The 26,096-nt window shown below is 37.3% G+C and overlaps 1 protein-coding gene across 1 annotated transcript in view; it reads left to right on the top strand.

Moving 5' to 3' along the window:
• Positions 1 to 26,096, top strand: part of RBMS3 (RNA binding motif single stranded interacting protein 3) — a 755,361-nt gene that overhangs the window by 230,950 nt on the left and 498,315 nt on the right. Inside the window, exon 3 of the mRNA XM_044678877.1 lies at positions 3,961 to 4,019. Coding sequence (XP_044534812.1) covers positions 3,961 to 4,019 — 59 coding nt within the window. The remainder of the gene's footprint in view (positions 1 to 3,960; positions 4,020 to 26,096) is intronic.

The raw sequence follows: 26,096 nt of genomic DNA, 5'->3' as shown, positions 1-26,096 counted from the left end.
CTGTATCAGTGGAGAGAGGAACGCTTAGCAACTAAATCAAAATTCTTTGAAGAATAGAAGTATTCAACAAGAAATATGCAATTCCTTATTCTTTTGAAGCAATATCTATAATCCAGTTTATTGTATCCAAAATTCTACATATGAAAATGTAGAAAATATTTTAAACAATTCTGAAGAATCTCATTATAAGAGTTATGAAAAAGACATAATTTTTATTTTCATTCTTGAAGTTTTACCTTTCACGTAAGCTGTCATGTTGTTGGTGCCTTTAGGCAAGACAAATGCTTCAGACAGAGAGTTCTCTGCCTTCTCAGCCACCCTCTTCGAGATACATGTAGCTTTGCAAATGTAGACTTGTGCCATTACCCAAGGCAAATTAGCCATTTGTCCTGGTTGAATGGAGAGGCTGTAAGTAACTCAAAATCCCGTGTCATGTCTCCCAATTCCATTCTCCATGTAGTGGAGCATTCTTCGTGGAGTCTCGCAAATGCAGATGACTGCTTTATCGGTCAATGCTAAAAGAACTGGATCGGGAGTCAAAGGACCCATGTTCATCTGAGTAACCTTGAGGAGTCATTCAACTGCTGTGGTCGGTTTCCTTATTTGTAAAATGAGGGAGTTGGACTAAATGACTCTGAGGTTCCTTCCTGCTCTAAATCTTTGATCTTATGAATATCCTGGATGCTTCTTTTTATTGTTAGAGAAATCCTAGGGATGAGAGCCCATTTTTCTTGGACTTGTGGTCAACCCACTATTGGCAATCACGTGATTTGAAACCTGGATGTACCCTTGACTACGTGTGTGCCCTTGGTCATCTCAATCTGGGCAAAATTAGGATTAAGGAATCTAAACTAGAAGGGATCTAAAATGCCATCTGGCCATCCCCTCACTTTATAAATAAGGGACTAAGGCATAGGAACTTACCTAAGGTTATAGAGGGAGAGAAGGAGAGAATCCATATTCCAGCCTAAATCCTTTAACTCTAAATCTAGTACATCACGTTAGTTTCTGCATCTATATAATTAAAGGATTAGTCTAAAGAAAGGGAAGAGAGAGTTGAATTGAGAGGTTAGAGAATAAATATTTCTTATGCACATCAAGATAACAAAAGGGTTCTTAACTGGATCTTTGACTTTGGTTTTTAAAAATTATATTTTATGGCTATATTTCAATGGAATTATTTCTTTTTTAATCTTGTATGTTTTGTCCATTTTAAAGCATTATTTTGAGAAGGGATCCATAGGCTTCATCAGACTGCCAAAAGGGGCCAAAACAACAAAAAGGCTTAGATGAGCTCTAGGGTACTTCCTTCCTAGCTCTGGGTTCTAGGAATTGATGAGGGCTATATCTAGTTTATAATATCGAGGGAAATTCAAATGTCATTCTAGATGTTCAACTGAGGTAATGGCTTCAACTCCCTGAGGTTTTTCATTTACTTGTAAACAGTAGCTGTCAGAAAATCATATTACCTGAAATTGAACTCTTATCCTGTCTTAACTTTCCTCTGGCTGTCATGTTAATGAGCAATACAATGGCTAAAAGTAGTCAATACATGTGAAAAGAGGAGCCAAAACATAGAGAAGAGTTCAGTGGAGAGAAAGCTGGGCTTGGAGTCAGGAAGATTCATCAGACACTTCCTTGCTGTGTGAACTCCAGCAAGCCACTCAATACTGCTTGCCTCAATTTTTGGATTTGTAAAATGAGCTGGAGGAGGAAATGGTAAACCACTCCAGTATCTTTGCCAAGAAAACCCCAAATGGGGTCATGAAGAGTCAGACATAACTGGAAACAACTGAACAACACACAGAGAAGAGGTGCCAGCATAATATATAGGAGGAATAGTATTCACCTTCTCTGATGCCTAAAGGCTTACATCTCTGGTAATGAAGGGAGGGTGAGCTTCTGGAGGGCAGAGATTTTAAAAATATCCTTTATAGCCTTTCCTTTCTCTCTAAGCCCTGCCCCACCCTTAGCAAAGTCCCTGGTGCATAGAAGTTGTCTAATGTGTGCCTTGTGATTCTTGGGCAATTTCATTATATTAAACTATATTAATTAATAGCATTTAATAATGGTTCCTGATTGATTGGCTGAGTGGGAGTGGTACCAGGAATGTATGGGAGAAGAAATATGAGGGAGCTATGTACTTAAGGGCTACAAAGCAATGTCATCTTGTCCGACATCTTAATATTAAAGACAGGAAAACTGAAGTCCACAGTGGTGGATTGCCTCACTCAGGATCCAACAGGAAGTAAGTAGCAGAGGCACTGGCTCCTCTGTCTCTGAATTCAACATTATTTCTATTTACTCTATAGTCTCCATGGGAAGAGTAGGTCATTCTTAGGGCAATCCTTCTTTCTCCTTTTCTATGGTCAATGGCCATAGTAAAACTCATAATGAGGTCAAAACATCTGCAGTGATGAATTTCCAGGCAGAATTACTGCCTATAAGGTTACAACATTTTCCTGGTAAGGGATTCCATTCATTTTCGAAAGGTGCTTAGCCAAGTTTCCTTTGGAAAATCTGGGGGAGGAGGCCAAGGAGGGAACTTATTTTCCTACGTGTTCCATGCTGAATGGATTGTGTCCTTTTAGAATAAAGAAGTACATTGGGTTTTGAAGCAGTGGCTTAGTAATGCTAGCCAAGTGGTTTGAAAGGCTTAGCCGAGTCTCTGAACTTAATATAGACAAGCAGCTTTGGTACTGGAAGAATTTGACTGATTAAGGCATGGATGCTTCTGAGAGCTGTAATGCACTCTTGGGCCTCTTGGGCAATTTAAGATCATAGGTTCACAGTAATTCCAAGCTAGAAGGGGCATGACAAGTCCTCTGGTCCAAGCCAAACTAGATAAAAGAACCCTTCGACAAGGTCCTGGAAACTGATCTTACTTCCCTACCTCAAGCAAGAAGAACCCACTCTCTCCTAAGACGACTCATTATATTTGGGGGCAGCTCTAAATATTGCCATTTTTTAAATTTGTTTCTTCCTGACCCTAAGCTTAAATTTGCTTCTTTGCAAAGTATACCTATTTGGGCTTAGTTCTGATTTCTGGAACAAACCAAACAGGGCAAATTTCTCTCCTATGTCATAGTATTTCTAAATTTAACATCCTCAGTCCTTAAGACCTAACTTCATCTGGCCAGAGTTCAATCAAGATCCTTGCCCATCTTGGCTGACCTCCACTAGATAGACTCTTTCCAGCTTATTAACATCATTTCTAATACCAAATGGCTAGATCTAAACAAGTATTCTTGATGTGGTCTAACTGGGGAAGAGCAAAATAATATCATGGTTTCTTTATTCCTGGATACTGGCTCTCCTGGCTGTCATAAACTTATAGTTTACTGAACCCAGTAGATTTGGAAATTCCAGAAGTCAAATCACACCCCACAGATCTAAAGGTTTTGGAGCCCAAATATTAATATGAATATGTTAAATATATTACTATTATTACTGCTATGGCTATTCTTAGAGACAATTTTACTTTGGGGCACTACTTATATGTGAGAATTTAATTTTGACTTATACTATTTCTCTATGCCTCTCTGTCTTCCTTAAGTAAGTTTTTACAAGTGAACTTGGAAGAAAAACAAATTCAGAAAAAGTAGCTTTATGTTTGTAGGCAAGAGCAGTCATGCTATCCCTTACTTTGCTCCTGATGCTCTGCAAAGAGACCTAACCCTCCCCTTCCCCCCCCCCAAAAAAAAAAAACTTGGCATGTTGACTTTTTAAAGGGCCAGCCCAGGACAAACTTTATGAAGCACATTCCTAAGCTGTGAAAACTGGTTAGAAGAGGTCATCCAGGTGTGACAGCTTAGGGCCTTCCTTGTTCCCTGGGTTGTTTATTGTCTCTGCACATGTGCTGATGGTCTAAGCAAAACGCTGAAAGCATCTGCGTTGGATTTATTCTATGGCATGTAAAAGAAAGATGTAATGACATGTCTTTTTTTTTTCTTCCCATAGGTATGGAAAAATTGTTTCCACAAAGGCAATTCTTGACAAAAACACAAATCAATGCAAAGGTATGTTCCAGAAGGTCCTTTCTCCATGTAATCTGGTTTATGGAGTGTTTGGGTGAACTGCTTCCCATTCCCATGGCCGAGATCCTCGCTCGGGCTCCAGACTGAGCTCTAGCTCTGGCTGTGCAATCAACATCCTGTACAGTATATTGCTAACATATTTAATAATGCCGATGCTTTGATGAGTTGTATTTCCAGTAACATTGCTCATTAATTTTTTTCATTAACAAACAAAATGAAAATCACAAATCAGAACAAGTTTCAAATTGCTTCAGCAGAAAACTAAATTACCTCCTAACCACATTGTGTCTTCTGATTTGAATGATATCATCAGTGATGCAGATTGATTTCCTATATGAAAATGAAGAGCCCTTGGGAAAACTCTCCCATGCAAGACGTGTTTTAATTTCTATTTTCTGGAAAGCTTTGGCTAAGTTATCACAAGAAGAGAGGGTTTCCTAGAGGGTCCATTGAGTCTGGGTTGAAACTGTCCAACAGTCCATAGGATCTGAGAGCTGGTTTCATTTGTCCATCTTTTTATCGAGTCCTGGGAAATGCTGCCATGATTATTTGATCATCTGCTCCTTCATGTTTGGTATATTCCCCTTTAACAAAAAAACACATGAAAGGATTATGTTAAATGGCTTATGAAATAATTTGGGTTGATCTTGTACCACTCAATTGGGCTCTTGAATTGGAATTCTTTTTTAAACATGTGTTATTTGTTCTACTAATCCAGTTGGCATTGCATTATTGGTTTCCGGGAATGTGTTTGAGCCCCAAAGATTTTGAATGGGCAATACTCATCACTCTTCTCGACATTTGAATTTAAGCAAGATTAAATGTCAGTACAGAATACACCCTCTCCTTTTTTTCTGACTATATACTAGCAAGTGAGATGCAGCTAGTTGGTTTAGTGAATAGAACACTACGTCTGGAGTCGGTAAGACCTGAGTCCAAATCTAGCCTCAGTCACTTATTAGTTGTCTGACCCTAGGAAAGTCACTTGACCTCTGTTTGCCTTAATTCCCTGGAGAAGGAAATGGCCAACCACTCTAGTATCCTTGCCAAGAAAACCTCACATACAGTACTGATGTACTGTGGTCCATGGGGTCATGAAAAGTCATGTCTGCTAACAACATCCTAGCAAGCAGTTTGTTGCCTTTCAAATCTGAGATAATAAGAAGAGATCTAAGGGTGCTGATATAATCTAATAAGTGGATAATTACCCACCACTATAATATATATTAAGAATATTTGTTTCAAAGTACCTGCCTCAATGCTGTGGAGGCAAAGCTTGAACTAGGGTAGGGAGAGCAAGGCTTAGCACTGAGGCTTTCCATTTAGAGGATACTGACACCAACTTGAATCCTTCAAAATCACAGAAACCTCAGAGATCATCATCAAATTAGCAAAAATGATTAATCAAAGTTGGAAACTACTAGATTACATGAGCTCCTCTTGTCCCTTTAAATACTCCTCCCTAGTGCATTAAACAGATCCGGATCATTGTCCAAATGTCTCTTCCTAGCTGTCTTGCCTGGTACCCGTCCTCTGTGGAGAGTGGCTATTCATGCTGCTGCCTCCATCCAAGAATTTCTCATTGTGACTCTTTGAAGGAAAAATGCGTGTGTGTTTGTGTGTATGTGTACATACATGAAGAGTCCTTGTCTGCAGAAAACTTATATATATACTGTGATATTAGAAATTGGGGGGGAGGGTCCTTGAACTAATTTTGGTTGCACTGTTCTAAACTTCCTGTGGACTTTTAGATCTCTTACAAACTACAATACACATGTAATATATTATGATATATAATAAAATTATATATAATAAAGAAAAGCAGACACTCTCCTTCTGTGGCTTCAGGCTCTGTCCTCACTAATTTCAGAGTTCTTTAGCTTAACATATTTGATGGACCATGGGTAGGAGTCCTATGGTATCCCTAAGCCAGAGAGTAGATGGGATTTAGTCCAAACACACCATAGATAATGAACCATAGTCATCCCAGAAATGCTTGGAACTCATTAAAGTAGGCAGAGCTCTCCTAAGTTAATGAATAAAGTTACTATTGAAATGTGGAATTAGAGGGGAGTCCTTTTCACAATTGTACCTAGGAACCAAGAGCAGGAACTAGTACCTTCACTAGTACCCATTCCTGTCTGATGAAATTATATAAAGGTCCATTACTTCTTATCATGATCTGGTAAGGGGAATGGTAAAATTACAGGGGGAAAATATCTACATGAAGCTATGTATATGTTTATGCAAATGCATATATATATATTTTCCATATGTTAATGTAGTTTACATTAGAATAAACTATATATACAAATATGTGTATTTATGTAAATTACTTATCTAGAAATGCATATCCTATACATACTTCTGTGCATACATACACATATAAAACAACATATATGTACATGTACATATGTATATATGCTCATATAATTGCTAAGACTTTGTGGAGTGAATTTGTCAAGCTATTAGGGGAAAAGAAAGAGCCCAGAGGAGATGGAACTAGAGAATCTCCAAAGTGCCTTCCTGTTCTGCCTCTCTGATCTTTGATTCTAAGGCTGGGAAATCAATATCAGAGATGGAATTTGAACCCATATCCTCTGACTGCTGAGCTGAAGTCATTTTCCACTGTATCCTGGTATCTATCTTTCAGAAATGTTTGTCGGCTTATTTTCCATTTGGCTTACTCATTCTGGCCACATAATGAGAAACAAATATTATGATCAAAGGGATTTGCATTAGCTTTTAACATGAAATTCTTTTAACTGTTATTTATTTGTTTTGTTTTGTTGTTTTTTTTGCGTGTGATACATGGTCAGTGCAAGAGGCTGCTACATTTTATTTAGTAGCAGTGAAGAGAAACATGGGTGCTGATGAGATGAATGGGCTGCCCTCTTCTGAGGATACAGAGTGGACAACAGAATTAGCTTTAATTTATTCCTCCGATGGACCCTTCTCCTTTGCTAACATCCGAATGGCCTTTGTTCTCTCTTGTATTTTATTCCTGTGTGAGTTCAGTACAGTAGTCAGGCTCAGGGACACACTTGGCTTCACTTCCTTTTATTCTGGAATAGGTCACCCGGGAAATCATTCAATAGAACCTCTCATTTCCAAGATTGTTCTTCCTCGGGTAGTGGCGGCGGCGGCTTTCATTCTCTAGAATCCGGGTAACATAAAACAACACGATCTCCGTCCGGACAAAATGGCCAGAAATCACTGAACAAAGGCCCGCCGTGGCCACATGTGGAGAGTAATGAGAAACAGACCATGATTCATAGGGAGGTTCAGGCAGCAAGGCAAAGCCGAGGCTCACCCAAGAGCAGAGGCACAGAGATGTGCTGTTTGTGATTTCCTCCAAAGCCTGATGGCCTCGCTCATTTTAAAAGTCAGGGGAAAGTCAATGAAAGAAGCCATTGAAAGTCCTGTCCAAACCTTCCATGCATCCCCTGCTCTCCCCTTCCCTCCCTCCCTTCCTCCCACTTCTCAGAATGGCTCCTTTCTGATAGGGCTGTGTGTCTGGAGCCCCGGGAATGAGTAATGGGTATTCCATAGTACAGTTTCCATACCTCATAGCAATGGAATACAGCATGGTTGGGCTGCCAAGCACACAGGCTCGTTTCTGAGAGTCAGCAGTGCTCTCTCTTCTACTCCAGCTCACAGGCTGCTATTAATTATACTCATGGCTGCTCATGCTGCCCCGAATAGGGAGACCCTCCAAATCAGAGGCTGATTAAATATGCAGATGTGTCCAAATCTGACACAAGGAATGTCGGTCATTCTTTAAGAAGTAAACTCATGAATTACTCTCTTCCTCAGGAAGATAAGTCCATCATAATATATTTTTTTTTACATTATAGCAAAAGATTAGAGGATATGAGGAGAAAACCACTCAGTCTTCTCCTAGGAAGGGTGCAGTATTGTTCTGCAGGTAAATTATGGTAGGAATCACACACACAGAGAGAGAGAGAGAGAGAGAGAGAGAGAGAGAGAGAGAGAGAGAGAGAGAGAGAGAGAGAGAGACAAAATGGGGAAGAGAATAAGCATTTATTAAGAATCTACTTTGGGCTAGGCACTGTGCTAAGTTTTTTACTAATATCTCCTTTAATCCTTATAAGAACGATGTGAGATAGGTACCGCTATCATCCCCATTTTACAACTGTTGAAACTGAGGCAGGCAGTGGTTAAGTGACTTCCTCAGGGTCACGTATCTATTAAGTATCGGAGTCTGGATTTGAACTTGCATTTTCCCGACTCTAGATCCAGCATTCTGTCCAGTTCATAACTTAGCAGCCTTTGAAGTGTGGACTCTGATGAGAGTTAGAAGAAATCACAAATCACAAGATCATTAAAAAAAATACCATTTCAGCCTCCCTCCTCATGCAGACACCTTCTCTTATGATATCCTGAAAAAGTCATTATCTGACCTGTATTTGGGAACTTCTTGGACCAGATTTTTATCAAGGCCAAAGTTGGTTCTTTTTCATATTGAACAAAAATTTGCTGTTCAGTAAATTCTACCCCTCCTTTGGTCTTACCTATGTTATCTGGAGCTTCAAGAAAAGAGGGAGCAAAATCTAATTACTCTTCTAAATGAAGACCGATTAAATACTAAACACGACAATTATGTTTCTCCTTGTTTATCTTTTGTAATTTGCTCATTCCACTGGCATTTATTCAGTGCTAAACATGGGCTAGGCATGGTGCCAGGCACCTTCAAGAAGAAAATCACTCCAAACACTTGCTGACTTCAAGGAGTCTCTATTCTGTTACGGAGCGGCAAAGGTGTCCACTAAACAAGATCTGAAGGCCAACATTGCCAGTTGTGTGCTAGATGATTCTAGGCAAGTCATGTTGTCACACTGAATCTCATTTTCCTAATTGATAATGAGAGGAAATTGGACTAGGTAAACTCTAACGTCACTCTGGGATGCTGAGAAAGTATAAAAATACACACAAAGTAAATTCAAAGTGATTAATGAGAAGGTATCAGCAATTTGAGAGATAATAGAGAAGTCTCATCGAGGTAATTTTGAATTGATTCTGAAAAGAGGTTGACAGAGGTGTAATAATTAAAATTATGAGACTGAGAGCAGCTTAATAACTTTATTCGATCAAAGTAGAAGTAGTAGTAAAGAAAGGGAAAGATAGGAGAGAGGTAGAGAGAGATACTTAGCTTTCTAATCTGTTGGCCGCCATGATGGGCCTGTAGCTAAATAAACTCTGTCAAGGGTTCCTTCAGCTCTTCACACTCCAGCCAGAAGACCCAGAAAGGCTCCTGGTCTGACATAATAAGCTCTTTTCTCCTCCTACTAACTCACACGTCACATCTCAGGAACCAACCATAATTCTCAATTTGCCTGGGCCGCCCAGGGGGGCAGTGCCTGCGGAATCATTTTCCCATCCCATGGGTTCCTTTGTTCTTTAACTTCCTTTCTTTGAGGGTTAATCTATACCTGAATATACTCAGTGGTCTTTGACCTCCAGGTCACTGAGAGATGATGTTAAAAAAAAACATAAAGTAAAGAGAAATTTGTTTCCAACTGAGGTAAGGAGAGAAACACAAGTTAATCATCTATCGTTCTTCATTCATGGAATGGGATTTGGAGTTCTCTCACCATCATGGTTGGCTTCCTTGGCTTCCACTGATGCTTATAGAGCATTGTTCCCAGAACTAAATAAAGGATTGAATTTCCTAAGATAATACTTGGTAGAACAGAAGTTCTTTACCTTTTGACACTGTGGACTCCTTGGGAAGCTCTGGTGAAATTAAAAACCCCTTTTTAGGATCATGTTTTTAAGAATAAACAATAAAATTAATAAGGTCACCAAAGAAACTGATTATATGGTAATACTGTTATCAAACTATATAATTTTTAAAAGTTCATAAACCCCAGGTTAAGAACTTCTGATATGGATCAAATAAATATCCCATGGAAAGAGGGAAAAACAATTTCCCCTCATCTTGTTTTATTAACCTTTTTTGGGGGAGGGCAGCAATATGGTTGTTGTTTGTTTGTTTTGGCATATTGAAATCATAATAAACCAAAACAATTAAGACTTTCAGATAAGAGCCAGTAACTCTCTTAAATGTATAAATTGGATGCTAGTTGATGATCTGCACTGGTAAAGATAAAGATACTTACTAGGTACCCCCTGAATCAATAAAATGATAGGTGTACTCCCTCCTCTTCCCCCACCTTTTTTTGGGACTTTTTCAGATCTATGCTTATGAAATTGATTTTTGTAAGATCTCAGGTGGGGGGCAGCTGCATGGCTCAGAGGATTGAGAGTCAGGCCCAGATACAGGAGGTTCTCAGACACTTGCTAGCTGTGTGACCCTGGGCAAGTCACTTAACCCTCATTGCTTAGCTGTTATTGCTCTTCTGCCTTAGAACCAATACCCAGTATTGATTCTAAGACAGAAGGTAAGGGTTTTAAAAAATAAAAATAATAAAAAAAAAGACCTCAAGTGAATGTTTGATTAAACATTGGTTCATATTAAATATCCTCTTCTTAATATTTGGGTTACTGTTTCAGGTCATTAAATCTTTGCAGATCCCAAATTGATAATTAATAACTGAACTCAGTATTTTGTAATAAGATGATTTGTTGATTGTGCTATCTATGATGACTTCATCCAAGTCAATGCTAAGCATGTAAAACAAGAAAAGATCATCTAGCTCAGGCATTGAAGACTAGCCAGTTCTTTTCCGGATTCAAAATGAGAGAACAGAGCTCAGTAGTGATCTACTAGAAACACCCCTCCCATGTCTCCTCACCTATCAAAACCATCAATTTCCTCATCAATTGTCATTATACATTTTTTTCTAATTATAATATAATTTTCCTGAGCAGATATAGTAGAAACAATATAGTCTTTGAGTTGTTCTGTTTTCTCTATCGTTAATAAACTTCATTTGTATATATTCCAACTTTTGTAAAGTACCTTTTTCCTATGATATTCTTAGTCAAACTATTATCATCCTCAATTTCTAGTTAAGGAAACAAGACTTTGTTATACATATATATATAACAAATAAAGTCATTGGTGTGGTCCTACTCATTTTACTTCTTCCCCATTTCTCTACCTAGAAGTCTCAGCTGGGGCCTTGTTAGAAAAAATAATTCATTAAAATAGGAAACTTCCAGATGGTGGGCAGGTGTAAGCTCCATCCATGCCTTATCCTTCCCTTCCTTTAAAGACTGCCATATCACAGGTTTTGGCTTTTCTTACATGCACACATTGATAGATACATAGATGATAGATATGAAGATATACATGTGTGTGTGCGTGTGTGTGTGTACAGGTATCCTTTCCACATGATGACTATCCCCATAAAGGTTTTACTATATTATAAGGTCAGCATAAGAAATAAAATAGGAATTTGGGGAGAGTTTTATGGAAGCTGCAGGCAACATGTGAAAGTCAACATGATACAGAACGTATAACCTATAACCAAATACTTAAACCAAATTTTACAACAAAGTACTGTAAATGCCCCATAAAAGAAAACGAGAAAGAAATCAGACTTCTTCTCTGGGATGAAGGAAGGGCCAAAAAATTATACATGGACTTTCTGAATTGCGCGGTGCTATGCCCTAACCCCTGTGATGTGGAAGGGATATTTGAATATGATCTCCATCCTTTTGTATTTTTCCTTTGCTACATTTTCTTCTTTCTACCTTTTCATAAGATCATACATTCAGAACTTAAAGGCATTTCATATGTCTCCGAGACCACCACACCTATCTCATTATATGGCTAAATCTCAGGGACTAGAAGGGACCTACCTGAGATCTCTAGTTTTTAAATCCAGATCCCGTCACAAAAATCTACTGATTTTTCTGTTACATTATCCTTCCTCTCATACCTCTTTGAACTCTGGTCTCAATAGAGATTTCACTGTACAGTAAATCAGTTTCTTTAAATGTCTCTTCCTTTTCTTCCTCACTGGCACCATTTATTTGATTTCATTTTCAAATGAACATTTCTGAGAGCATCTTTTCCCTATGCTACCTTCCCAAACCCTTTAATTTCTGTCCATGCAAGCAGGGATCATATCTCTCTTTTCTCTGAACTTTCCGACATGATTTTGAATTCCAGGCACATTTCTGACTATGTCCATCATTCCCTTCCTTGGTTCTTTGGAAATGTGAAGATGCCTTGATCATTAAAATCCTAATGTTTTCATTGTGCTAAATTTATCAGTTACTTCCTACTAGTTCAGAATTACATCTCAAGTAAATTTGTCTCATTTCTTTCTCAAATTTTAATGAAATTTTAAACATTAAATTTTTTTTAATTCAAAAAATTTACCGAATGAACCAAAATATGCCTGATTGGAACTGATGTCCAGGATAATGCACAAATAATCTATCATCACTGTAACTTTCACATCTGCTAATTTTGTGACCTGTGTTAGGAAAGAATCACCTATGATATCTCTCTTATGGCCAGGTGATATATAGTCGACCACCACAGTGAAATCGCTTCTGCTTTTCTCTCTTTTTATTCTCAACTGTCCTTTACCTCTCGGGTTCTTGTATTTCTGCCTATCTTCTTGTTATACTGTCATATTCCTCTATCTTTTGTTTCCTTGTCACCTAATACAGTGTCTTTCACACGGTAAACAGATGTTTAATGAAAATTTGTTCAGTTGCATTAATTAAGCTGAAAGAACAAAAAGAGGCAAGTCCCATCATGCACGAGAGACCTGCGAGCAGAGCAAATGCTTATAGCTTCACAGTTACATGTCAGATAGCACGTCCATTGAGTAACAGATAAGGTGAATCTGAAATCTGAATACTGAATAGGACACTGTTAGGTGTTGAGGAAAGGAAGATGAAAAAATATGATTCTTCATAGCCTTGACTTTTAACTGGGTGGGGTTGCTGGGAGTATGGTCTAAGGTTAAGTAGGCAGATCAAATAGTGATTTAAGTACTAGATTTAGAATCAGGAAGAACTGAATTTGAATACTATCTCAGATGCTCACTGGATCTAGGACCCTAGACAAGACACTCAAACAGCTCTGTGGCTCAATTTAATTATCTATAAAATAATCCTCTAATTATAGAAACTCCCCTACAAGGGTATTATGAGAGTGTTATTTAAATGTTAGCAATTATTATTATTCTATAGATTTCAAAGTACCCTAAGAAATTTCTATTCTCAACAACAATTATGGGGGATAGATGTTAATATCATTTTATAGATGAGTAAACTGAGGCTGGAAGAGGTTAAGTGACTTGCCCAAGACCATACAACTAGTAAGTGCTTGAGCCTAGATTCAAGCTCTTATCTTACTGGTTCCAAATCCAGGAATTGATACTTTATGATTTGAAAGATAAGGAAAAGTAAGTGATAACTCGGAAATTTTAAGGCCAAGTGATTAGAAGGATGATGGTATCATCAACAGAAATAAGGAATTTAGGAGTAGAAATAAATTTGGGGTAGTTGTTTTAGAGCTGTTGAATATGAGGTGCCATAAGATTTATCAGTCACTCAGTAAACATTGATTCAATGCTTACAATATATCAGGCCTGATGTTAAGTGGTGGAGATGGAAATTAAAATGTCAAACAGCCCTCGCCGTCCAGGAGCTTACATTATATAGGTAAGAGTGATCATCTAATACCTGTAAGGTCCTAGAGGGCAGATATTGTTTTAATTTTTTTAAACATTTATTAATATTCATTTTTAACCTGTTTACATGCTTCATGCCCCTACTTTCCCCTTCATCCCCCGCTCTCCCCCACCCATGGCCGATGCACATTGTAACTTGTGTCCTTGTTCAGGACCTATTTCCAAATTGTTGGTAGTTGCCTTGGTGTGGTCGTTTCGAGTCCACATCCCCAATCATGTCCACCCCAACCCATGCATTCAAGAAATTGTTTATCTTATATGTTTTCTCTCCTGCAGTTCTTCCTCTGAATGTGGGTAGCATCTTTACCATAAATCCCTCAGAACTGTCCTGGGTCATTGCATTGCTGCTGGTACAGAAGTCCATTACATTCGATTTTACCACAGTATATCAGGCTCTGCTCCTTTCACTCTGCATCAATTCCTGAAGGTTTTTCCAGTTCACATGGAATTCCTCCAGTTTGTTATTCCTTTTAGCACAATAGTATTCTGTCACCATCAGATACCACAGTTTGTTTAGCCATTCCCCAATTGAAGGACATCCCCTCCTTTTCCAGTTCTTTACCACTACAAAAAGCACAGCGATAAATATTTTCGTACAAGTCTGTTTATCTACGATCTCTTTGGGGTACAAACCCATCAATGGTATGGCTGGATCAAAGGGCAGGCATTCTTTTATAGCCCTTTGAGCATAGTTCCAAATTGCCATCCAGAATGGTTGGATCAGTTCACAACTCCACCAGCAATGCATTAATGTCCCAATTTTGCCACATCCCCTCCAGCATTCATTACTCTCCCCTTCTTTCATTTTAGCCAATCTGCTAGGTGTGAAGTGATACCTCAGAGTTGTTTTGATTTGCATTTCTCTAATTATTAGAGATTTAGAACACTTTCTCATGTGCTTATTGATACTTTTGATTTCTTTACCTGAGAATTTCCTATTCATGTCTCTTGCCCATTTATCAATTGGGGAATGGCTTGATTTTTTATACAATTGATTTAACTCCTTGTATATTTGAGTAATTAGACCCCTGTCAGAGTTTTTCGTTATAAAGATTTTTTCCCAATTTGTTGTTTCCCTTATGATTTTGACTACATTATTTTTGTTTGTACAAAAGCTTTTTAGCTTAATATAATCAAAACCATTTAATTTACATTTTGTAATTTTCTCTAACTCTTGCTTGGTTTTAAAATCTTTCCTTTCCCAGAGATCTGACAGGTATACTATTTTGTGTTCACTTAACTTATTTGTAGTTTCCCTCTTTATATTCAGGTCATTCACCCATTCTGAATTTATCTTAGTGTAGGGTGTGAGATGTTGATCTAAACCTATTCTCTCCCATATTGTTTTCCAAATTTCCCAGCAGTTTTTGTCAAATAGTGGATTCATGTCCCAAAAGTTGGGCTCTTTGGGTTTATCATACACTGTCTTGCTGACGTCATTAACCCCAAGTCTATTCCACTGATCCTCCCTTCTATCTCTTAGCCAGTACCATATTGTTTTGGTGACTGCTGCTTTATAGTATAGTTTAATATCTGGTACTGCTAGGCCACCTTCCTTCACGTTTTTTTTTCATTATTTCCCTTGATATTCGTGATCTTTTGTTATTCCAAATGAAATTTGTTATAGTTTTTCCTAATTCAGTAAAGAAGTTTTTTGGTAATTTGATAGGTATGGCGCTAAATAGGTAAATTAATTTGGTTAGAATTGTCATTTTTATTATGTTAGCTCGTCCTACCCATGAACAATTAATGGTTTTCCAATTGTTGAGATCCAATTTTATTTTTTTGGAAAGTGTTTTGTAGTTGTTTTCATATAATTGCTGTGTTTGTTTTGGTAGATAGATTCCCAAGTATTTTATATTGTCTAGAGTGATTTTAAATGGTGTTTCTCTTTCTACCTCTTGCTGCTCTAATGTGTTGGAAATATATAGAAATGCTGATGATTTGTGTGCATTTATTTTGTATCCTGCAACTTTGCTAAAGTTGTTGATTATTTCTACAAGCTTCTTGGTTGATTCTCTAGGATTTTTTAAGTAGACCATCATATCATCTGCAAAGAGTGATAGCTTAGTCTCCTCCTTGCCTATTTTGATACCTTCAATTTCTTTTTCTTCTCTAATTGCAACTGCTAGTGTTTCTAGTACTATGTTGAATAATAGTGGTGATAATGGGCATCCTTGTTTCACTCCTGATCTTATTGGGAAGGCTTCTAATTTATCCCCATTGCATATGATGCTTGTTGTGGTTTTAGGTATATACTGTTTATTATTTTTAGGAAAGGTCCTTCTATTCCTATACTTTTCAGTGTTTTCAATAGGAATGGATGCTGCATTTTGTCAAAGGCTTGTTTTAATTTTTGACTTCCAATTCCTTGAGGCTCTTACAGACCCATGTACATGGTAGGCATGTAAGCAATTCTTATTGAACTAATGATATTTCTGACATACAGATAAATACAAATGAATGAATTGATAGACATTCCAATTTTCCGTGCCTTCATTTACCTATAGGTCACTGGGATCAGGAAAGAGAAGAGGTAGCTGATTGAAGTAATAAACTATTTGAGTATTTGGGGGTACTGAGACTTTTTTTGGCTATTGACTCAGATTTCTTCCCAAGGATATGTTAACATTTATCTGTGGTTCCATCCAGATAAATCATAGAGATGCCTATGGCATAGAGGGAATGACAGGAGGGATAAAGCTATACTTGTTGGTATATTTGATTCCAATGAGCAACCAATGTGTTATACAACTAATTCTTGTGGGGAAAATAAGCTAGCACGAGAGGCAGCAAAATTCCCTTAGAAATCCTTTTATAATGAGTAAATTTTCATACAGGGAATAATAGCATAAACTAAAATAAATACCTTTGATTTTTATGTTTCTCAGAAATTAAATTCTGAGGGTCAAGAAAAGAAGGCCTAGAAACGTGGAATCAAGTTTTTGCAATGAGAACCCCGTACCTCACACAGAAAACTTCCTATTTTACCCAGTGATAAGTTGCATAGAAAGCAAATAACCAGGAAAAATATTTACTTATTCTCCCTTTAAATTGCATAATTCTATTACCTTCCTTTCTTCTCCCTCCAAACTGCCCCCAGAGTAGTCATATTTTGGACAGCTGCATTTATTTTGAGTAGACCAAATTGGAAATGGCTCCCTGTCTGATTTTTTTTTCATTCTTCTTTCATCCCTTTCAGTACTCACTTCCATTCTTCATTGTCACAGTATATTTCCCAGGTCTAGGCTCATATTAACGTCCATACTTATATATTTGCTTTTTTGGAGGTTGATTTTTGGATTCAGTTCAAATATACATTAGTCAACAGTCTGAACCAGAATGTTGCTTAGCATCAGTCAAAACACTGGGGGCCTCAGTTGGTCCTGATCCTGTAGGTCTCTCTTACACTCAAACTCCTGGGCCTCTTTTGAGGAAATGCCAAATTTCACCAGTTTGTGGCCAAGATATCTTAGCATAGGAATAGCACAGCACTGAAGAAGGATTGATTACTTGGAGCTGAAAGTCCTTTAGTGTTTGCCGATGGATCAACCAAACAAGTAAAGTCTAATTCTCTTTCCCTGATGAAAAAGACAGGCCTATTATATCTAATATGAGGAAATAGATTCATTTATAAACTCTTCCCCATGATCACATTTTGGTAAATTAAAATAATTGAATTAACTGTTCTAGAATTCTGGTATTTTCTCATCTATATGTTTATTTTGCTTAGGACTTTAGTAGCAGCAAGTTGGTCCAGTGGATAGATCACTGGTCCTGGGGTCAGGAACTTCTGCATTTAAATCTATCCTCAGATACTTATTATCTGTGCGGCCTTCAGTAAGACATTTAACCTTTGTCTGCCTCAGTTTCTTCCTCTGTAATATATTTGACCTCTGTCTGCCTCAGTTTCCTCATCTATAAAATGGGAATAATAACACCTACTTCCCAGGATTTTTGTGAAATAATTAATGATAGTAAGATAATTATAAACACTTAGCACTATGGTTATCACATAGTCGTCAATAATTTTTTCTTTCTTTCTTTCCTTCCTTTCATTTGCTAACACCAATGTTAGGAATTCCTACTATAGTTAACCCCTGATTGTATCTAGCTACTCATCAGTAATTTATTGTCTGACAGAGTTGACTGGATTGCTGATGTCTTAAGTGACTTAATTATAATCATTCCACTGGTATAGGTCAGGGATAATACTTGAACCATGGTCTTCATCACTACAAAGACCTCCTTCTATCCCCTTTGTATGTTTGTATGGTTTTTTTTAAACCCTTAACTTCTGTGTATTGGCTCCTAGGTGGAAGAGTGGTAAGGGTGAGCAATGGGGGTCAAGTGACTTGCCCAGGGTCACACAGCTGGGAAGTGTCTGAGGCTGGATTTGAACCTAGGACCTCTCAACTCTAGGCCTGACTCTCAATCCACTGAGCTACCCAGCTGCCCCTGTTTTTTTTTTTTAATTTTCCTTTGTGTGTGCTTCTGTATCTGCCTGCCTCTCCCTCTTTGTCTCCATGTATTAAATTGTCTACAAAAGTCAATATAATGTGCAATATTTGGGGCTTATTGGTTGTAGAGTCTGATAGTTATCACACTTGAAGATGATATAAACCTAGGAAGGGCAGTTAAAATAGTGTACAACAGAATAAAAAAAAATCAAAACACATCTAGATAGAATAATGGACTTCAAACTAATATGATGTTCATTAATAGAGATCGATCTAATATCCTAGACACAATTATATAAGTACCAGATGGGAGAAGTATCCTTGACTGCCATTTGTTAATATATGAATAAATCCATTGTTCTCCACTTCTCAAAAATTTTTTTCTTATCTTTTCTTGCATGGTAAACTTAGGTAATGTAATAACCCAGTGAACAATTTTGTTTTATTGTATTCACTTATTTTGTCACCATTTGTATACATTGTTTTCTGACTCCTATTTGTTTCATTATGTATCAGTTAACATGTCTTCCCATGTTTCTCTGAACTATAGGCATCATTTTTCTTAAATAATCTCTTTATTCACATGATGTCATTTTCCTGCAAGAAAATCAGTCAACTTACTCTTCCTTTTCTTTAGAATCCCCACATCTGTGCTTTTTCTCATGCCATTCACTTCATGGAAAATAGCGTTCTCTCTTCCTGCTACTAACGGATATCTTTTGCTTCTTCAGAAACTCAGATCCAAATTTAGCAACTCTAAAAAAGCCTTCACTAAAGAATACTAACTTGCTCTGGTCATTCCTATCTCTCTCACTCTCTTTGTAGCTCTCCGTCTTCCTCTCTCTCTCCTTACCCTCCTCCCTGACTCTGCCTCCATCTCCCTCTCCCTCTCTGTCGGTCTGTCTCTCTCTGTCTCTGTCTGTCTGTCTGTCTGTCTCTCTCTCTCTCTCTTTCTCTCTCTCTCATACACACACACACACACAGGTTTATACAACCAGCAAAATTATCGCCCTTCAAATTAGAGCCTTATTACCTATATATATTTGTGAATATTATGCCATTTTATTAAATGGCTCTGCTTTAATCTAGTTGTATCCCTTGACTAATTATTAAAAATAAATACACTAGTTGTGGTTTATATGCTCTAGTTTCGGAGGTATGAACCTATAGAGTACCTTGATCCTTGGGCAGATATCCATTGAGACCTTCAATCTAGCATTTGGTTGCCTTCTACACCTCAGGAGAAATTAGTAAGGAAAACAAGTTTCTTCTACCAGTTTCTGCATAATTCTAAGATAGGTTTCCTTTGAAATCTGGGATAAATTTCTTTATTTAGCTGTTCAGCCTTTTTTCAGTTGTCTTAGATAATTTGTGACTCCATTTATGGTTTTCCTGGCAAATATACTGGAGTAGTTTGCCATTTCCTTCTCCATTCATTTTACACATGAAAATACTTAGTCAAACATGTTTAAGTGACCCGCACAGGATCACACACAGCTAATGTCTGAAAGCTGGATTTGAACTGCAAGTTTTTGGTGGGGATGGGTTGATTTTTCTTTGAAACTATATTTGAAACAATTGATAACCAAATACTCTTCCCATATCAATTCTTCTATATGTGTCAACTTTATTTATACAACTCTGAATTTGGTATCCTTCTCTTCCTTCGGTTAAAATATAAGCTCATTGAGGGGACAGACTATAATTTTGTTGTTATATTCCCATTAGTAATGCCTTTTTAGGGGTGGCAATGATAGAGGAAGGATGTGATTTCATTGATAGAGAATAGCTCTGATGAGAAATCCCATTTGTCATGAAGATTACCATCTGATTTACAATTTAGTCTTAGAGAATGGGTGGTTTCAGGGGTCACAAGATGGAAAGTGTGTAGAGTTAATCAAAGAAAAATTGATCATTTCTCCCTTCCTAATAACAATGATGGCATCAGTTGGATCACTGTTCCCCAAGTAAGAGGTGGAGAAGAAGGCTGGTAAAAGTGCAGGATTAAGGAAGATGGCCCAGGTCTCCTTTTGGATTCCTTGTTAGAACCTACATAGTATGGTATGTGGCCAGCTAGATATGGGAAGTTGGACTTGTGCCCCAGTAAAGAGAGCGTAGATTCAAGATGAGGTGCCAAAGTTAAATGAATGAGCTCCTCAGGGATTGTGAGGAGGAGACCGTGGTCTCTGTGGGTCAGGCTGAAAAGACAGGGAAAACACCAAATTTAATGTTATGTGTAAATATACATACATGTTTATATACATATATTTACATATAGTTTGTGTGCTCTAGACATATGTACATATACATACATGTGTGTATATATCATCTTGATATGTCATTCTATATACTGAATGATTGATGTTTTATAGGTTTATTTTCCTTTTAAATAATATTGGAAACAATCCATAATCAGAGCCATTCACAAATTAAGTTCTCTGTGCCTGTGTCCCTTTTTGCAATGGAAAGTCACTAATAACCCTAAGCAACTCTCTAATGCTCTCACTTGCAGAGAAAGTGGAGACCTTCATGGGGCCACGGAGTTCTCTCAGCTAGGAGCTCTCCATTCCAGTGATAGCACTAGACCAGCCCGTTATTTTCTAATCCTGTTTTGTTCCTATACTTTATTGGCACTCTCTAGCTCAGCAAAATAATAGTGAAAGTATATTTAGAATATAAATTCTGCATAATCTTTTCCTAGTTTATGGAGATTTGGGGAAATTATGAAGTTTTCCATGTTTTACAAAAAAAAAACACAATAATGAATGTTACCCTAACAGTTTAAAGCCTCACATTTGAGGTGATGACTGAACATGAGAAGGATGAGATTCTCCTTAGCACCTAGAGGGTTTTTGATGGGCACATACTAGGAGCCATATCTGGATACAGTTTACTTGACAAAATAATGATGAGGGCAGCTAGAGGGTGTTTTTTTTTTAATTTACACTTTTTACTCAGGGATAAGTATTGAAGTTCAGAAAAGTTGAGAATTGCTCCATTAAAGAATTATGAGGAATGATCTTTAGAGTCTTGTTTAAAATATTAGTCCAGAAATGACCATTTGGGCATAGGGAGATGGAAGACTTCTCCCCTCTTCTTTCAGAAAAATGAAAGTTAGCTCTAACAGATACTAGATACAACATTTCCTATGCAAGCATTTGGGGAAGTATATGTTATCCATTTTATGATTTTTTTTCTTATACAAGGTATGATGAGGACCCAAATTCTCTGTATCGTTACCTTTCTTCTTCTATTCCTATGACAAAGAAATACATTTCTCTCCCCTTTATCAGAGTTAAACCTACCATCTGTGTGACTGATCTTTCACCTCTCCTTCTTTGAAGAAGATAAAATGAGGAGGAAGAAAATAGGAAAGAGAGAGAGAGAGAGAGAGAGAGAGAGAGAGAGAGAGAGACAAACAGACAGACAGACAGACACAGACAGAGACAGAGACACAGAGGGAGACAGACAGAGAGGGGGGGAGGGAAACAGAGAGAGACAGAGAGACAGAGAGACAGAGACAGACAGATAGACAGAGAAGAGAGAGAGACAGAGACAGAGAGACAGAGACAGAGAGACAGAGAGACAAAGACAGAGAGACAGAGAGAGAGAGGAGACAGACAGACAGACAGACAGACAGAGAAAAAGAGAGAGAGAGAGAGAGAGAGAGAGAGAAAGAGAGAGACAGAGAGAGAGAGAGAGAGAGAGAGAGAGAGATAAAGAGAGAGAGAGAGGTGATGACAAAGATGAAAAGGAGAAAGCCAAAAGAGAGACAGAAACATAGACAAAAACATGGCCATTTTAATCTTTTCTTACAATAGAAGCTTAATAAATGCTTGTTGAACTGAACTTTTAAACAGTAATAAGGCATTTGAACTGTTGAATAGTAACGTGACTGGTACTAAAGATTCTGATTATGTCAACAAGGCTTACAGAAAGTGATAAAAAACGATTTTGAAACATTTGTTATCCTATGAGAGCTTTGAATCTTCTATTAGCAATTTTCTAAGAGATTATGTTGTGGTTAAATAAATACAATCATCTCATAAAGATCCTGGTGGGAAGTTCTAGTGCTTTTTTAGCTCTGAAACATCTGCTTTGTTGTAGATGCCAGAGTTGTCCTGAGGAACTTGTGTTGGCCTCAGGTATCAGTAGATAATTAGTGCCATAGCCCCAGATTTGAGCTGTCATGAGATATGTAACGCAAGTGGCAATATAGGTTAATATTGCATGGTATGACATCATTGAGTATTATGATTTATATAAATGTGCAATGAAAACCTCATATTTACCTTATCATAATGAATACCCCATGTGATAGAATGTGAGATTCTTGCAAGCAAGAAATATTTAATTTTTATACATTGCCCAGAATAACAACTGATACCTATAATATAATTTTGCTAAAAGCTTATTTAATTATTAATCACTGATTTTATGCTTTTGATATTTCTACTTCCATTAATTTTCCAGGTTCTACCTGTTTTAAATCTATCTTTTTGAATTAAATTTCCTTTTATTTCAAATTAATATAATTTATTATGGAGTTAGAAGACCTAGATTCAAATCTTGACTTTGTCCCATAACAGATCTGTGACCTTATGGAAATCACTTCCCTACTCTAGTTTTGTTGTTGTTGCTGTTTTACGTTTTTGTCTTCTATAAATTCAGGGTCCTGGACTCAATGATATATAAGGAACTTCTTGGCTCTTAATCTGTGATTACAATTTTTTTTTAAATCTTACCTGCCATCTTGGAGTCAATACTGTGTATTGGCTCCAAGCAGAAGAGTGGTAAGGGTGGGCAATGGGGGTCAAGTGACTTGCCCAGGGTCACACAGCTGGGAAGTGTCTGAGGTCAGATTTGAACCTAGGACCTCCCGTCTTTAAGCCTGGCTCTCAATCCACTGAGCTGCCCTTGCTGCCCCCTATGATTATAATTTTGATAAGATGTTTAGATGTCTACTCTGAAGTTCCATAGCTTGAAATAGTAACTGCTGTTTTATGTAGAAGTTTCTATGCATTACCTTATTGCATAGCACCCCTCTGAGTCTGATATCATTGAACCCTTTTTAAAGATAGAGACACTGAGATGTTGAGAATGTAAGTGACTTACTTAGGGTCATCTGGAGATTTAAGTATAAGGGGAAGATTTAAAACCAGGTCTTCCTGACTCATGCTACATTCCAACTATTGATTTCATAAATAAAAAATACAGAATACCTTTGGGGAAAATTTGAGGAGATCAAGTGCTTTGATCCTGGAAAATAAGATGTGCTAATAGAGTCATCATCTGTTTTCTAAATTTGACTCAATATACCATTCCATAAAGCCTTTATTATTTATTATTACTTACCATGCACTAGTCACTGGACTAAGCCTTGGTGATCCAAGACAAAAACTGAAATAAGCCTAGCTTTCAATTAAATTGCATTCTAATGGAAGAAAAAACATGCACATATGCAAACAAATATACAACATTTTTTAAATTTTTTATTTTATTTTTTTTTATTTTTTAAACATTTATTAATATTCATTTTTAACATGGTTACATGATTCATGCTCCTACTTTCCCCTTTGCCCCCCGCTCTCCCCCCACCCATGGCCGATGCACATTTCCACTAGTTTTGTCTTGTGTCCTTGATCAAGACCTATTTCCAAATTGTTGGTAGTTGCATTGGTGTGGTAGTTTCGAGTCTACACCCTCAATCATGTCCACCCCGACCCATGCGTTCAAGCAGTTGTTTTTCTTATATGTTGCCTCTCCTGCAGTCCTTCCTCTGAATGTGGGTAGCGTCTTTACCATAAATCCCTCAGAATTGTCCTGGGTCATTGTATTGCTGCTAGTACAGAGGTCCATTACATTCAATTTTACCACAGTATATCAGTCTCTGTGTACAGTGTTCTTCTGGCTCTGCTCCTTTCGCTCTGCATCTGTTCTTGGAGGTCTCTCCAGTTCGCCTGGAACTCCTCCAGTTTGTTATTCCTTTTAGCACAATAGTATTCCATCACCCGCATATACCACAGTTTGTTCAGCCATTCCCCAATTGAAGGACATACCCTCCTTTTCCAGTTTGTTCCCACCACAAAAAACACAGCGATAAATATTTTCATACAAGTCTGTTTATCTATGATCTCTTTGGGGTACAAACGCAGCAATGGTATGGCTGGGTCAAAGGGCAGGCATTCTTTTATAGCCCTTTGAGCCTGATTCCAAATTGCCAGCCAGAATGGCTGGATCAGTTCACAGCTCCACCAGCAATGCATTAATGTCCCAATTTTGCCACATCCCCTCCAACATTCATTACTCTCCCCTTCTTTCATTTTAGCCAATCTGCTAGGTGTGAGGTGATACCTCAGAGTTGTTTTGATTTGCATTTCCCTAATTATTAGAGATTTGGAACACTTTCTCATGTGCTTATTGATACTTTTGATTTCTTCACCTGAAAATTGCCTATTTATGTCTCTTGCCCATTTATCAATTGGGGAATGGCTTGATTTTTTATACAATTGCTTTAACTCCTTTTATATTTGAGTAATTAGACCCCTTTCAGAGTTTTTCGTTATAAAGATTTTTTCCCAATTTGTTGTTTCCCTTATGATTTTGACTACATTGTTTTTGTTTGTACAAAACCTTTTTACTTTAATATAATCAAAACCATTTAATTTACATTTTGTAATTTTCTCTAACTATTGCTTGGTTTTAAAGTCTTTCCTTTCCCACAGATCTGACAAGTGAACTATTCTGTGTTCACTTAACTTATTTATAGTTTCCCTCTTTATATTCAAGTCGTTCACCCATTCTGAATTTATCTTGGTGTAGGGTGTGAGATGTTGATCTAGACCTAATCTCTCCCATATTGTTTTCCAAATTTCCCAGCAGTTTTTGTCAAATAGTGGATTCATGTCCCAAAAGTTGGGCTCTTTGGGTTTATCATACACTGTCTTGCAGATGTCATTTACCCCAAATCTATTCCATTGATCCTCCCTTCTATCTCTTAGCCAGTACCATATTGTTTTGATGACTCCTGCTTTATAGTATAGTTTAATATCTGGTACTGCTAGGCCCCCTTCCTTCACATTTTTTTCATTATTTCCCTTGAAATTCTTGATCTTTTGTTATTCCAAATGAAATTTGTTATAGTTTTTTTCTAATTCAGTAAAGAAGTTTTTTGGTAGTTTGATAGGTATGTCGCTAAATAGGTAAATTAATTTGGGTAGAATTGTCATTTTTATTATGTTAGCTCATCCTACCCATGAGCAATCAATGGCTTTCCAATTGTTTAGATCCAGTTTTATTTGTTTGGAAAGTGTTTTGTAGTTGTTTTCATATAATTGCTGTGTTTGTTTTGGTAGATAGATTCCTAAGTATTTTATATTGTCTAGGGTGATTTTAAATGGTGTTTCTCTTTCTACTTCTTGCTACTCTAGTGTGTTGGAAATGTATAGAAATGCTGATGATTTATGTGCATTTATTTTGTATCCTGCAACTTTGCTAAAGTTGTTGATTATTTCTACAAGCTTCTTAGTTGATTCTCTAGGATTTTTTAAGTATACCATCATATCATCTGCAAAGAGTGATAGCTTAGTCTCCTCCTTGCCTATTTTGATACCTTCAATTTCTTTTTCTTCTTTAATTGCTATTGCTAGTGTTTCTAGTACTATGTTGAAAAATAGAGGTGATAATGGGCATCCTTGTTTTACTCCTGATCTTATTGGGAAGGCTTCTAATTTATCCCCATTGCATATGATGTTTGTTGATGGTTTTAGGTATATACTGTTTATTATTTTTAGGAAAGGTCCTTCTATTCCTATACTTTTCAGTGTTTTCAATAGGAATGGATGCTGTATTTTGTCAAAGGCTTTTTCAGCATCTATTGAGATAATCATGTGATTTTTGTTTGTTAGACTGTTGATATGGTCAATTATGTGGATGGTTTTCCTAATGTTGAACCA

The sequence above is a fragment of the Gracilinanus agilis genome, chromosome 5 (genome assembly GCF_016433145.1).
Source record: "Gracilinanus agilis isolate LMUSP501 chromosome 5, AgileGrace, whole genome shotgun sequence".
NCBI lineage: Eukaryota > Metazoa > Chordata > Mammalia > Didelphimorphia > Didelphidae > Gracilinanus > Gracilinanus agilis.
Note: the sequence above shows the minus strand (reverse complement) of the source record. Positions and strands in the feature narration are given on the sequence as shown.